Source organism: Temnothorax curvispinosus, unplaced genomic scaffold (genome assembly GCF_003070985.1).
Source record: "Temnothorax curvispinosus isolate PA1 unplaced genomic scaffold, ASM307098v1 QBEX01000740.1, whole genome shotgun sequence".
In the NCBI taxonomy this organism is placed as follows: domain Eukaryota; kingdom Metazoa; phylum Arthropoda; class Insecta; order Hymenoptera; family Formicidae; genus Temnothorax; species Temnothorax curvispinosus.
Window position 1 is genome coordinate 1,571,164 of NW_020210520.1, and position 16,353 is coordinate 1,587,516.

General features: G+C 36.8%; 1 protein-coding gene across 1 annotated transcript in view; it reads left to right on the forward strand.

Moving 5' to 3' along the window:
• The first annotated feature begins 808 nt into the window (after positions 1–808).
• LOC112457356 (lachesin-like) overlaps positions 809–16,353 on the forward strand; it is a 163,390-nt gene continuing 147,845 nt past the window's right edge. The window contains exon 1 of the mRNA XM_025020358.1: positions 809–1,466. Coding sequence (XP_024876126.1) covers positions 1,142–1,466 — 325 coding nt within the window. The 5' untranslated portion in view covers positions 809–1,141. The remainder of the gene's footprint in view (positions 1,467–16,353) is intronic.

Sequence of the window (16,353 nt, forward strand, 5' to 3'; positions counted from 1 at the left end):
TGTGCGATCGCGCCTTTTCATGGAATATTTATTTATCCACTAACGTTAATAAGGTAACATACCAATATTTCACGAGCGCTGTTTTCAATTTTATCTGAATCGGGATTGGCAAAACGATTTTGATCATGAATGTTACATTTATTCATGGCAAATGCGCGCAGAGAGTAAATTATAATTCCATTACAAGCAAATAACATATAAAAATGTAGTAGAATTACTATATCTCTTGCAAAGTAGGATTAAAGTTTCATTTCAAATGAGATTTCAAACAGCGAAAACCGAGCTGACACTAATTCTTAACTACATTTCGCCAAAATAGAAAAAAATCAACCCATGACATGTAAACCTCACACAAAAAATTTTATATATAACAATAAACATTTGAATTATTATTCCACGCAAATTATCCACGTCTTGTGTGGTTTTCTTCGAGGGTAACCCATCAGTGTTGCGACTCGTATGCACAATGTCTGTAAAGAAAAAAAAAAGGAAGAGGAAAGAGGGGACAGGCTCTCTCAAATGAGGGGACAATGCGTGATGCTGAGAGAACATAGTGCGAGAGAGAGCAAAAGGAGAATAGACAGATAGCTGGCGGGAGTAGACCCGACTAAGAAAAGTCGAAAATCTTAATTCGGGCGCGGTGCCGCCCTCGCAACGCGATGGGCGGTGACTCGCAAGCGCCGATTGGCCTGGTTCAGGAAAGGGTGAGAGGTCTTGCAGGGGGGTGGCAGAGATCTGCGCCGTGATGCCGGGACGGCGGCGTGTGCCGCCGACCGGTTCTACTGGTACCTCTATGAACGCCAGTCGACGCCGGGCGTCCCAAGCGCGCACTTGCTGGGAGCCGTTCTCGTATCGCGCCCCAAGTCGAAACACCGGGTACCTCACGTAACTGACGAGGGACGTTAACTCGCCGCTACGATATCGCGCGTACACTCGCGAGGATCTCGCGAGTTGCCGATTGCCGCGAGAGAAGAGATAAGAAATATCGGTGCATTCATATTTTTCTCGAAATAAGACACGCTTGTTGACATTACGAAGAAGTGACATCGCGCCTCTCTTCACTTGGGACACGTCTAGGATGCATCGCGAGGACATAATCTTTTACAAAATTCTGACATAGCTCTAGTACCAGGTCCTCTTGATGAAAGATCGCACCGGGGCTCCCTCGAATCAACGCGAGAAGTGCTTTAACGGTTGTCCTTGCTGGACTCCCGAGGAACGGAGCGAGTGTCGTCTTGGGGTAATTGGCAGTGACTGGAGGGACTCGACTGGTGAACCGATAGAATGCGAATGCGAATCTTATATTCGTGACATCGAATTTGTTAATCGGATATCGGTGATGCAGCTACATGCTGGAAGGAGGAAGGGGATGACTTTTAATTTCCTACCGAGGATGGTGGCGGTCTTTGTTTTCGCTTGCCTTCTACTGCAGAATGGTCGGTCGACATTCGCAGCGTTTACTACTGGTAATGTTAAATTTGTCCTATGCGATATAATATCTCTCAAAGAGAAAACACATGAATAATTGTCGATTTTGGTTTAGCCAAATAATCGTCATTTATAACAGTTATATATAATTATATATAGTTATATATATACAGTTATAACTGTTTGCCAATAATTCTATTTCGCATAACGGTTGAGGCAAGCAATTTATTAAAGCAACACGGATTCTGAAAAAATTTTATAAAGTCTCTAATACAATTTTTTCTTAAATGCAAATTAAAATTTGTACTTATAAACAAAAATCATATAATGCTGTATTTATTTCTAGTATTCTGTAGTATTAAATAAAAATGACTGATCATCATGCAAAAAGACTATTTAATTTGATATTTTTACCTTTACTTTATAGGGTATATTTTAATTTTCCTCAATCCTTTTTAAGAAGAAAATATTATTGTTAAAATTTAATAGCTTGCCAATTGAGAATAAAGGCTTTTATTTTTCAGTCGAGAAATATTATTCGAAATAATTTACACGCGTTTCTGCGTGTATATCGGTGTACCACATAAATTGGCGTTCTTGGTTTGGTTTATAATAGGGGTGATAGATGACTTTGTTGAGATAACGGTACATAATTATTCATAATTACCTCACGATATATATATATATATATTAATTATATATATATATATTTTTTAATTATATAAATCCATAGAGTTATATAACGATTATAACGATTCAATTCCGCTATTAATTATATAGTTTCAGTTTTGTAATCGATGAATATATATTGCAAAAGTTGGTGACATAATTAAATATAAATTATCCACCGCATATTCTCCGCTATGGTGTCTCCTACGTTTGTTTGTATGGTGACTTAAACCCGTACTGTTCGATCGGTATAATCTCGGATTTAATTTTGGTCACATTAAATCTGGTGCTGACAATGGTATACAATGTTCTGATATATTATAGCTTTGTAATGTTACATACGACGAAAATGTATTGCTAATTTGTGTTAAATGATCAAAGAGCAAAATATAATTTTGGAGATCACACTCCCTTATAAGGAAGAAAAATTATATCTTTTAATTTAGAATCTACCATTTATTAAAATATAAAACAAAAGTTCAGAAAAATTTCATATGCAATATAACATTTATCTATGTATATAACAGTATATAAAACTATATATATAACTATATATAAAATAATGTAATCAATATATAGTTTTAATATTATTGTCAGGGAAAACATTTTTTTTTTATATGTAGATGCTATTAATTCTAAATCTAAAGACGTATTCTATAGAATTTTTGAAGTCCAATATTATATATAAGTATCCCACAACGCAACAGTATCAACGCGCGCCTAATTAACAGCGAAGGAAGATGCACTTCGTTATTTTTACGTGTGAAATAAAATTCATATTCGCACTTGGGGCGTAGCATGAAGTTAATACGCACGGTGCTCTTCTCTTCGACGCAATTGAGGTGATCATCGTCGTTCCGAATGACACGTCTTTTCGTTCTCCCTCGTAAGCACTATCACGAAAAAGCTGCTCGAGGGGCTCTAATACCCGAGCTTGCTGAAATTACGCTTCAATGGCGAAATTGCGCTAGGAATGAGCTACGTCCTGCGCGCGTGCTTCACATGCATAATTCATAAGCGAGGCGTCACGGTGAAACCTCGGGCGATAAATATTTTTTGAGGACGGAAGGATGTAAAAGTGCATGCAAATGAATCTGACTGTAATGCAGTGGCTACTACTTACACGGGGTATTAAGCTCCCGGCACACTTTTCTTTCCGCACATCCGCCTTTTACTTCCACTTTATTATTTCGCGTATATACCACAATTAAACGGCGAGCGAATAAAATTTTCGGAAGTGGTAGAGTACGAAAGCAGATGCAAATTAATGCTTCTCTCCATGCTGGTGTCGTTTACATCGTAGTACACGCCTCATCGTAATACACGAAAGCGCTCTTCTTCCCTTATGTTTCGCTTTTTTATAAGAATTTATATCAGCAATTTATTAGCTATCGTTGTGAGATATGTTCTAAATATATTATGTGAAACTCCTATTTTAGATGGTCTATAACTCAAAACGTAATATAAAACATTTAACACAAGAGTAAAAATTTGAACACAATATATAAAATATACATTAAAATAGACAGATCAAAATACACGGTATATACATTATATATATACATATATATTAAATTGCTTAGAATAATATATTAAATATTATTCTATTTTGAAATCGTCTAAAGTGGGTTTTACGTAATAAGTTATTTTGGATTGGACGTTGTAAATATAATAATGCATTGTGCAATAATAATGAATACAATAAATTAATAGCTTCATTAAAAACAACTAAAATTTTACTAGATTTTACTACAACTAGGTATTGTATATTTAATAAAATGTTAATTAAATTTCTTTATGTAAACTCATTTTAACAATTCTTATAAAAGCTTAATTGTATGTATATACGTTTATACAATACATATGAAAACATCATAAATTTTGAAAAATAAAGAAGACCGATATATTAAGATGCAGTTCCTCAATGTGTTCAACGTGCTCGTGTATATTCGTGAAAATCTCTGAAAAAATTTTTTAAAAGAGTTGCGCGATCGGCTGGCCATCAATCGAATTTACATCTACTGAAACAATGTGGGTGCGTTAATAAGCCTCGGGGTGAGTGGCGTGATTTCCAAATCCAATTGTCTTTACGAACGCACAGATTGCCGGACTTGAAATCGGGATGGCGAGTGCCCATTATCATCCCCCGTCCTCTCATCCCACCCCCTTCCGCTGGCGGTCGCGGTGGATGCGAATTTTATACGGTGGTCATTCAATTCGCATGTTACTGCTCTCGAGCACAATCTTTTAAGTAACGTAGTCTCGCATCGGATAGAGATAGATAGATCCCGTGGTCCACGATCGGGAATATGGAGGGTCTCTCATTGTCTCCATATCTGATCGCACTGAACGACGAATAAAACCACTTTAGTCCGGTTACTGCCGATTGCCTCGCCGCCGTTACGTTTAATACGTACTTGGTGTACGAGCCCGATATCCATTCCGCCGCTGCCGCCGCGCGCCGTTGCCCCGCGCGCGCTTATCTAATTTCAATGAATTTATTGAAGAAATTTGATAACGATTGTCGAGTCGTATATTGGCCTTTTTTTCGCGCGCGTTTCCCGTTCGTCGAACTTATCGTCGGTGTGCGGAATCTTCTATTCTTAGCCGGCATTTGTCTGCTCTTCCCTTTCTCTTTCCTTATACACTTTTTCTCCTTGCTGTCTTTCTGTTCTACACCAGGGGCCATGGTCTCTTTCCCAACTGTTCTCCGCGAAATTATCTCGTAGCCTAAGGGTTGCCATCTGTTTCGATAGGGGAAGCCACCCCTAATTATGTACGGCGACAGTTGTAAGGGTGCTAAATCTAATATCTAATGTCCGAAGCACGAGGCCTGTGCTTATACGTGTCGAAAATACGAAAGATTTCCATACATTTCGGCCAATTGTTCGGCTCCGTAAAAGGCGCTCATCCCTCTATGCAGCGTAGATAATCATGATTACGGTACGTTTAACAAAGGAGAAAAAAACTATTCCTCAAATCGTTTAGAGATTCGATATGATATACGGACATTCATGTCCGAAATATTTATATACATTATAATTTTTAACATGTTTACGTAACTATATTTTATAACTACGTTTTTATAACGTGGTAAAAGTGTTGTTCAAATTGAAGTCTCATTAAAGTTTGAAGAAAAAGAATAAAATGTTGTTATTTATTTGTAGTTTATTTCTCGAAATTTATTTTACAAGAATAGATTCTTTTAATTTACAGTTTAAAAGCTACGTTCGCATATATTTTGTTAAAAACTTTATTGAAATTGCTGGAAAAGAGAGTACAGAGGAAGACATACGATGCATTACAAGCATCTTTTTGGTAATGCGTAATTCAAGAAATATCTTTTGTAGTATTTTCGTATATATTTCCTCACCTTTTTACTATTTTATTGTTACTATATAATATGCACAAGGCAAGTGTATGTGCGTGTGCAACGATCGTGCGTCATCTGCCTTTAAGTGGAATAAAGTGGGTGGGAGTTGTTCGCTTCTGAACATATATTCATTCGTATACACGTATAAACAGAGAGAGACAGAGAGAGAGAAAGACAGAGACAAGGGGGGAGCTTCACGTGCTGCGCACCCCTGGGATTCTCGCTTCATGCATTTTATATTTCGGCAGACTTTGATTCCTAGACGGGCCGCGCGGCTCACGGGAGTAATCCTTAATCTTTGATCGGAAATTATCTTTGATCATGGTTCAGTCATTGAACGTTCTTTCTCGACCCTCTTCTTATCTCCCTTCGGGCAGGTATCTATCGGCGTATGGAGGATATGCCGACGCCTTTCTTGAGGGAGAAAATTTGGAGAAAAAAAACAAAGAAGAGGAAGCAGAGTTCGGAAATATAATATTTGGAATAAATATATTTTTAATTTCTTCAATAATGCGTACGAACGGGAGAGTGAATGAGATGATTTATGCGTGTTTTTTTTTAAATGCATGTGTGCTTGAAAAAGTTCGTTTTGCAATATAGCCAAAATAATTTTCGCAAATATATAATAAATTTAAAATAAATCCATATTGTTTATAGATTAAATTCAATATTTATAGAATTTATAAATTTTATTATTATATCATGAAATAGTCGATTTTATATTATTAATTATTAGATTATAAATTATTGTGTATCGTTAAATTTTATTATTATAATAAATATATAATAATATATTATTATCAAATGTTTGCGTTTTTATTTATAATTTAAAGAGATTAATCCTATAGTATTTCATATTAAAATATTATATTACATAAATATACAAAATGTATATTGGAATTACTAATCTTTTTAATATAATATTCCGCTCCCTTTTATTTCTTTTTTTTATTACGAATTATGGAAAAAGCGTGTATACGTAAACATGTCATTATAGCTGTATTTGACATCCCAAATTACTCGATATTCCGCAGCTTAATCTGTTCGCGAAAGATTTGGTCCCGCAACGTAGTGGAGCAGACAGAGTTGGGAGAACGAGGGGCCGGGTGAGAGGTAAAGAAAGGAAACGGGTGCGCAAGAAAGAAAAGAGAGGGGCGAAAGGTGAGGAAAGGAGAACGTGTTTCCCCGAGAAGAAATCCTCGCGTGAGCGATCTCGACTCGGCTTACCAAGTTGGCGAAATACTCGAAGCTCTCTCATCCTCTCGTTTTCTCTCCTCTCTTCCGCTCAGCTCCCCACCTCGAGTCAACTTCGCACCTTCACCGCCACTGCCTTTCAGCTCGTCTTCCCGTTTCTTCCTTTTTTTTTCTTTCTCTCTCCCTCTCTCTTTCTCCTTCTTGCATCTCCGGCGTGCGTACGTGTGGAAGGAAAGCTTTCTCTTCCGTGGGTCTCTTCTCGCGAATATCTCAGCTCTCTCGACTATACCAACAACTTCCATCTTTGATATGCACCATTATTTGTTGTGTCTCTCATGAATATATAAATTATTTACTCGCTTTTTTACGTGCGTTTACACGCGCGTGAGAGCCTCCTTCTCGTAAAATAAGCTCTCCGCATTTCTTTAAACGCACAAATAGAACAATTCCACTTTTTTCAATATTTCAATTTTATCGTTTGTCAATTTTGCTTTTCACGCCCATCATTTATCGTACGTTCCGTGTACGAGATAACGTTCCGGTCCTCTCCATTCTACGCGTGCCTGTTCGGCCAATAAGCCGTTCCCTTCTCAACTCCTCCTTATTCTCTTTTTTTTCCCCCCTACTTTTTTTCTCTAACTTTTAGGATTGCCTCGAAGGAAAAAGACGTTAAAACAGTGGTCGTGGTATACGTGGGCCATTAATATTTGAGATTGCCGCAACCGGTTTCTGAATCCACTGGCAAGGCAAAGCCTCTGTGGCTACGCGGTTAGAGGGTGATACCGGGCGACCGAGAAGTCCGTAGGGGGATTACAAATCTGGCCTTCGAGAGGTGCGCGGCGATTTATTGGCTTTGGAATGTTCCACGTAGGGTCGGTCGAGCTTAAAGCACGGGCAATTGTGCGGAGCGTTATTAACTTGAAGGTGTTAAAATAATGGGGAATTGATATCATTGTTAATTAATCTGCTTATTGTTCAACACGATCTCATAATTTTAAGTTAAAAATTTCGATTTATTTTTCAGATTTTTATTTTAATACATTATGTAATAGATTATTTTTTGAGGGTAGGATTTGTTATAGATTTTTGTCATTTGTGATGCCGAAGGAATTGTATAATAAGGACATCGTTAAAAACGCTGAAGATTTTAAACAAATTGCTTTATTTCGATTTAACATAAATTTAGGATTCGTCTCACAATGATGTACGACTCATTTTTGTGTCGTCGGCAGTTATTTTGGCGAAAACGTAAGTCGCAAGATTTGTAAAATTTCTTTTTCACGTTTATGATCGCGCCAAGGTGGAAAAAGCTTTTAGTTGCCTGTTCAAGCGGATTTGCGGAGAGTAGATCGGCAGACAACCGGGACCGTGATCCAACGTTTCTGCCAATCTGCGTCAGAAGCGTCATTCGAGATATTATGCCAGCCAAGGATATAATTCTTATTACGTCGTGGCGGAGAACGTCTCCCTTTGAGAATTGCCGCCTTTCGCAATAGCTGCTCTCTAACAAGGCAAAAAAGTACATTAATTGCGCACTGTGTTGCGGTATTATTAAATTCTTATGGAAATGCAGGTATACCGGGGGCCCATCTCATAAAGTTCGCTATTGTGTTATAAAATCTAAATAATTTCAAGTTCTCTAGCGGCGAGGGGGAGGGGGTGGGGATGGGGGTGGGAGTGCAGAGCCGGGTTTTCCACCCGCCATTTTCCATTGTACCACTTCGGACGAGCGAAATATCCAGTGGAGGGATACAAAGTGAGCCAGGCAGATCGGCGGAGAAGAAGAAAAAAACGGACGAGGAAAATGACAGAAGATGACGGAACGGGTTAAGACGTTCGCGCCACGCAGTGCGAGAAGATACAACGAAACTTAAAGCCAGCAGCAATCAGATATTCAAATTACGTTTACTAAATCAGCCCTCTTTGCGGGCTGATTTTCCTTTTTACCTTCTCCCTCCTTTTCTCTCACCCTCCCCCTCTTCCACTCGCCCCCCGTGCGTTCTCTTCTTTCATTTCGCAATCGCCCGCCTCGCTCGCTCGCTCCGCTCGCTCCTCGGCAAGAAGTTAACGGACAAGTTTGCTCCTGTCCGACTGCTGCCGAGTTAACAATTCGGTTAGGAAGTTAGGGTCCTTTCCATCCTACCACCACCATCCTGCCTCCTACCACCCTCTCTTGCCGTTACGCCGTCACCTAACGTTACTCGCTTCTGCGACCTTTTTGGCGACGGCCAGTTCGATGGTCTTCTACTCGAAAGAGCTTGACTCCTCGTTACGCAGTAGACGTCGGACTTCGTGCTAGGAGTGAAAATCAGTAAATTCGTCGAGCGTCCGTTACTACCGGAATAACAGAATCCAAGTACCCGAGAAAGAGCGGGACAGAGTGGCGGGAGGGAGGGAGAGAGAGTGAGTGAATGATCGCGGGAAGTAGCGCACTGCATTGCGGAAGATTTAAGTTTCGTGGGGCGAATTGGAACTTGCAGTAAAATTTCGCAATACGTTTTAGGTGACATTGCGTGTTAACTCTTTTATGCCTGTTATACATCAGTTTCTGATTCGATTGGTCTTGCGTAATGCATGTTATGCTATAACATTTTTCGCATATAAATAATTATATTGCGAAGAAATAAGTTCATAAACAATTCAAGAGCGATAAAAAAACTTGCTCTTTAAAGCATAGATATAAAAAGTATTTTACCACATTTTGATGATATTTTTAAAAAATCATAAAAGAATTCAGAATGTCTGGTGATATATATATCGATCGCTACATTTTTAAAACATTTTTACATTTTAACATTTTTAGAATGATATTTTACACGGTGCTGATTTTATTGACATAGCTTTACATAGCTGTATTATAAATGCACGCACTTTTTGTAAATTTAAGAAAACGCATCGCTTATAATATTGCAAATATTTCAGCATACGGAATCGAGCGATCTAAAAACATGCGCAAGCGTCCTTATTCTTTATTAAGAAAAATTATCTTCTGATTAATCTCCTATTCGTCCCCAGAGAATCCACCTATTTGTATTCTCAAAGCTTACCGAATGTATACCGAGAGAAGGGATCTTTTCCCTTCCTAGAAGATGTTGCACCCTCTGTCCGTGGTTGCGAACCACGCGCGTAAGCGGAATGAGTTTAGTCTGTTGTTCACCCTCATTCTAGGAAAGTAAAACTTCTCGCTAAAACATTTATTTAAAACTCAGGTCCTGTCGAAAGGTTAAATCTTCGAATATATTCCACTATTTCCTTTGAATAATATCATATTTTGATAATGCGTATGTATTATCAAATTGCCCCCTTTCTATCCCGACAAAATGATATATATTTTAATAATAGAATGAATTGGGGAAATTATGGGAGTGATTGAAGATAAAAATAAATAAGAAATAGCAAGTATAGTAGCTGTTAATAAATAATATAAGGAGGAAGTCATAAAAATATACAGTCTTTGGGTTGTCTTCTAATATATCATATGAAATTCGTATTTATAATGCACGCATTGTACAGAGCGTCGCTGAAGTAAAAAAAAGACTAAATTTTACGTATATCATATTCTATTTTAATAGTGAAAAGACATCTGATTTTAGAATAAATATTTCTCTTTTTTTATTTTAAAGGAAATGATAAAAAAAACTTTCTTTCTCAATGATATACACGCTTCATATTGACTCAACGTATTTAAAAGCTTTAAGTACTTAGACATAAATTTATTGCACTATAATATTAACTTAACACAATAAATCACAATAAATATTTTATTATTACTGACTGCGGAAAAAGTAAATGGAAGAAACAGAAAAAAACTAGAAACAAAAAATAGCAATAATATTATTTGTATTTATTATTTTGCTGGGTACCTTAATAAAATAATTTCCCTATCTGTGCATGTGATTTTTTCTTAAATTCTCACAATAAATATGAAATAAATTCTCAAGGTTTGATGCGGCTATTTCAGGGACGTCTTGACTTATTTTTCCTTATCACATAAAAAGGGGGGAAGAGAGATAGATAGAGTTTATCAGTGACAGTAGATCTTATTAACATACTCGATTCGCACTTCGATCCTACCGTGATATCCTTGAGCGCGTCACATTGGACGGATTCCGTCTGCCGCGCCAAGTCCATTCCCCAGCTTTTTCACGTTTCCACGGGTCGAACCGAGTTATAAATATGATAATACACGTGGCGCGCAGGCAGCAGTCACGAAATAACCCCCTTCGACCCCGCGCCCATCCTGTGCCGCCATCGCTACCCCTCGCCCTCCGTGCTTCCGTCGCCTATCGAAAGGAAGTTATCCTTATCGACCGTCATGTATTACTCGTCGTCTTCTTTCGCTTTACGATATTGGAAATCCGAAAACGCGAATTAAAGTTCCACCACCGTTACGGCGTCGACGCGACGTCTACGAGGGGACACCGTCGAGGGTCCCGACACTCCCGACGCGACGTCGAGGCAGACACCATCTGCATTCGCGAATCGAAGGAGTAAAGAATGCGCGTATAAATTGATCGGTACGGTCGTTTCAGCAGAAGTCGCATTCCCGTTGCGAAGAAATCGAATCCGTCGCGTTGGAAATCGAGGAGATGATCCCTGACTTGGAAAGCAATGGGAAAAACACATCATATAACAAATGTTAGTGTAAAAAAAACGCGCAATTTTGCTTATCAGTAGCAGGAATGATGTTATACATATATCAGTAATGAGAGGTTCAGAGAGATGACAAATGATTCGATCTAGAAATAGGTATAAGAAGATATCAAGATATTTCCATGTCAAAACGATAAATATAGCATAGATGCAAATGTAAAGTTCAGAATTGCGCATTGTAAATTAAATACTATAAAAAAATGCCTTTTTAAAAAAAGGTAAAAAAGAGCGCAAAGCATCCGCGCTCTTGAAAAGCTATTTTGCGAAACAATATTGGTTTTATCTATATATATTTGCTATAAAAATAGTGATGTTAAACGTCGTGTCAAATTGAGAACGAGTTTATACACATAATAAAATTTAATTCTCTTATCATACTATACTTAATAGAATAGTAAAATATTTAATACAAAAGAATTTAGTATTGAGTAAAAAATTTGTTTATCATAACATTTAATTCTTTAATTATTATGCTAATTGAAATAACAGAATATTTCGCTCAAAAAACTTGGCGTTGCTAAATGAATACGCAAGCGACTGTTTCAGAGAAAGGAAGTCGCGTCTTAAATTATTCTAAATCGCCTTCGCACATGTATCTCAAAATATTTATATTTTAAATTAAATTCGCTCTTTATTCAGACAAATTTCACACATGCACATGAAATATTTGCATGGATATTTGTTTAACAACAAATTTTTTTGGACAAAATATTCTGTTATTTAGGGGAGTAGGGGTGCGTCTCACCAGTAGTGATGTGTATGAATGAGTAAGGGTGTGTTAAGTTATGGTGAGACGTGTATTGAGGGTATTCTGAGAGGTATATTGAGGTGTTTGGGGTGAGATTGGTGATAATGACCCGTATTCTAAATGCACTTTTATCGATAAATGCGCGCATTTATTTCTGAGATGCTAGAACATATGTAACATGAACTACAGCATCTCAGAACTAAATGCACACATTTATCGATAAAAATGCGTTCAGAATACGGGTTATTGTGTTTGGTGAGTAAAAGTGTGTTGAGCTATGTTGAAACGTGTCGGGATGCATTGAGGTATTTGGGATGAAAGGTGGGTGGTAATGTGTGTGGATGGGTAAGGGTGTGTTGGACTATGTTAGGACGTATCGGAGTATATTAAGGTCTTTTTGGAATGGGAAGGAAGTGGGGAGTGGTCAGGTGAATAACGTGGGTGAAGCCGGTGAAGATAAGGGTGTGAAGGATGCTTGAGAGTGTGTGGGGGTGTACGTGAATATTGAAATGTCGGTTTATAAACCGGATATTGGGACGACGACGACGACGTTGATGATGATGATAATGATAATGATGACGTTTCTTGAAAATTTAAATTATCCAATTTTAACATATATATACCACATTAAAAAGTTTCTTTTAATATTCAATGTAGAAAAAAATAAATACACTTTTATTATACCCGAAATATTACCTTAAGCAAGCGATTGAGCCTATTAAAAATTTCACTTAGCCATTTTTATGATATGACAACCGTGTCTCTACTCAACTCGATGATTCAGATATAGATACACTTTCTGTCTCGCTGTATCTAGGCGCGTATATTCTATCTCTCTGTCGCGGGCACGTACACTTGGCAAGAGACATTACCATATCTCTTGATTAATTTATGTCTCTTGATACATTTCTCAATTTTCTTCGATAATTTATTGGCTGTTAAATTTAGATAATGATTTATAAATATGTTTTTGATTGATAAATATAATTACATATAGGTCTTTATAACGCGATTGTACTATTTTTTTACACGCAATAAGCTCAAGTGTCTATAATTATTTTACCATATATTGTGTCTAAATATACTTATTAGAATGCAATAAGTAAAGACTACGTCAATATTATTATGTACAGGATGCTCCAGTTTATGTAAAATAAAATAAATTACACGATTTTGGGCCGGTTGTTCCAACCTGTTGGTAAGCTAACTAATAGTTAAATCATATGTCTATCTTTGTCTAATGTAAAGGATAAACAAAGACATATATATGATTTAACTATTAGTTAGTTTACCAACAGGTTGGAACAATCGGGCGTTTGTGTGAAAAATACAATCTAGCTTGAACATGCTTTCATTAGTATATATTTAATATATTAATCGAAGTCAGCGAGATGGTAATAATTCAAGGGCGCGGAGAATAAAATCCCAGTGCACTTTCTTTGTATCGATGTTATCGGTATCTCATCAATCTCGATGGACCGATCGACACAATGTGTGTTACGGTTCCGCTCTTGCGGAGAAGGACATGGATGTATCAAGCGTCCACAGAGGCCAGTACCGATCCTTTGAATGCACCATTTACACGGTAAATACAAACACTGTGGCCCATTAGAATAATTAGTCTTGCCCCACAGCCGCTTAGTGTGTACAGCGCGCACCCTCGACGCACCTAATCTAACTTCGTAGAAACTTTTTTTTTTACTCAACTCTGCAAGCCGCACAAGAGTAGGTACGGTTGCATTTTGCTTCCTTTAATATATATATATCTTCAAAATATCTTTGTGTGATACATTTTTCTACTTCACGTTGTCTGCGGAATTCCTAAATTATATTAACATTGTAATCAAATTAACTTTTCCTGGCTACAGAGCAATTATTATAATTATCAAATTATCAATTTCACCGCGGGCGTATCTCTATTTCTTCTCTTCTCTCGCCGCTCTTGAAGGTCTTTGAAGAAAATTTCAGGAAAATTCAGTTTATGAAAACGCAGTCAAGAGGATATACATTTCTGCGAGGAATGTATTTTCGTAAACCGAAATCGCTGCGCAGAGGTTGCCGCACGAGTTTGCGCAGCTGGTGATTCGTAAAATATGCAGCAGAAGTTCGTGAACGTATGCAGCAACGTCTTGACTATTCGGCCGTTTGTTATGTTTGAATTATTGTTCTGATATTTCAAAGAAATGATCGTTGACTTTCCTCGTGGAATTGTATTATACGCAATGAATTCTTTTGTCAGAAGCTCGATCGCGATACGTGATCTTGTCGTAATTTTTCGCATGCAAAGCAGAAATTGTTATGACAACACTTTTCATCGCAACGTGACACACGTAGCAATCGTATATGGCAATTATTTGTTGGGTATGAGAAAAGTTGTAATAGAATGAGCAGAACCTATTTATATATGTATAAGACTTTGTAGTAAATATCCGTTATTTTATGTGGATCCAAAGGTGAATTTTTAATCTCATCATAATAGATTCATAGAGTAAGAAACTAACTTGCAAAAAGTTTTCTCGGCTCTACCAGGGTAACGCTTTCCAAAGCGGTTTCTCGTCTCTCGCCGTGGATATTCGACCGTCGTATAGCAGAAGCTAATCCTTCCTTTGCCATTCATTTTAATTTCATTAAACGAGCTTATATGTATATACTTGCGCGTATCCGGTCGTTCGTAATATTCTCCGTAGCCCAGAATACCTAGGTCTCCACTCTATTTATTCATCCGCGTAATTCACAACCGGAAGGTGCTCACCGACCGGAAATGCATACACGGATGTGGCCATTGTTATTCGCTCTCGTAACGGTGCACCACCCTCAATCCCGACTCGTCGTCCACCAATCACCCACGTGGACTTTCCTACAGCCGGACTTTCTTTCAGAAAGCGCTAGAAATACGGCTGTGCTTACATAGCCAAGAAACTTCGATTTCAGAATCGTTTCGAGTTGAGGGCTCGAGGAGTCTGCGTTTTCGCTGCCTGATTTGATATCGTGGAGCTTCATACGAAAACTGATTGCGATCTCGAACCGAACTGAGTCGAGAAGTTACATGTATATTGATGACTTATAGTTGACTTACATTTTCTGTATCAAAGATACCGAAATGAAAACCTTGCTATTGAATATAATGATAATGAGTTAAGAAATTCCGATGTTAGATGCATAATAATAGTCTTGACATTTATCCGATAATAACAGAAATGCGATTGTTGATCCATAAGCGCGATTATTCATGCAGTTTAGACGTACATATTCTATCTTATTTGTAGCATTGAAAATTGAAATTATACTATAATATTATATTCCTTTGCAAATAAGAACATTAAATGTTAATGTACACAAAATACTCAGTTTATATTTATATTGAGATAATAATTAATATCTTAATTAATTAATATTGCCAGAGGTAAATGTTATTGCGCAGTTGATGGTAACGAGATATACATATATAATTTCTCAAAATTCGCTTTTGAGCTTCTACTTCATCTTTTAGTTCACGTTTGTGCGTAGATATAAAAATAAATAAATAATTAAAAATATTGATTTTAAAATATTAATTTTTTTTATTTATCCTAGATATTTTAGATAAACATTACATTAAAGGAACCATTAAAAGGAAAACTAAAAAAATAAATAAGAGATCCGAAAGACTCCTTATTACCAATTACAACTTTTTATCACTTATTAAAAGTTAAAACAGAAAGCAATGATTACCATAAATGTTTATAGAGACATTCTTTTTCTCGGATATATTACTATTTTAAAATATTGTTTTGTCGATTTATATATATCTTTCAATTAAATTAATTGATTCTATTCTATTGTTATCCAACCTACATAAATATGGATATATATTCCGTATTGATTGGCCATATTGAAAGCATTGCCGTTCTCCTGCTCTTCTATTTGTGTACCTAACAGAACTAAGAATATTCCAGTATCAATGAAAAGTATTGCATTTTCAATATTTTTATTATTTATCATTTTTCAATGCTGTTTTATCAATAGCACGTTTTAAAAAAGCTTTATTGTAATACTGATCTGTATAAATTTCATATTTATTTTACATTTTGTTTCGCTATAATCGCGTAATAAATAAATAAAACAATTTTCAAGAAGAAAAAAATATTGTGCAAATAGCCATCCTGAATGCCATTAATAAATTACAATGTATGTAAGAAATAATCGCATTTTTTTAAATTTATTGACCACTTGTCAATAAATTAGTCTTCAGTGAATTATTTCAACAAATAAGAGCACTTTAATCGCAGGGGAGAGATGCAACGAAAAA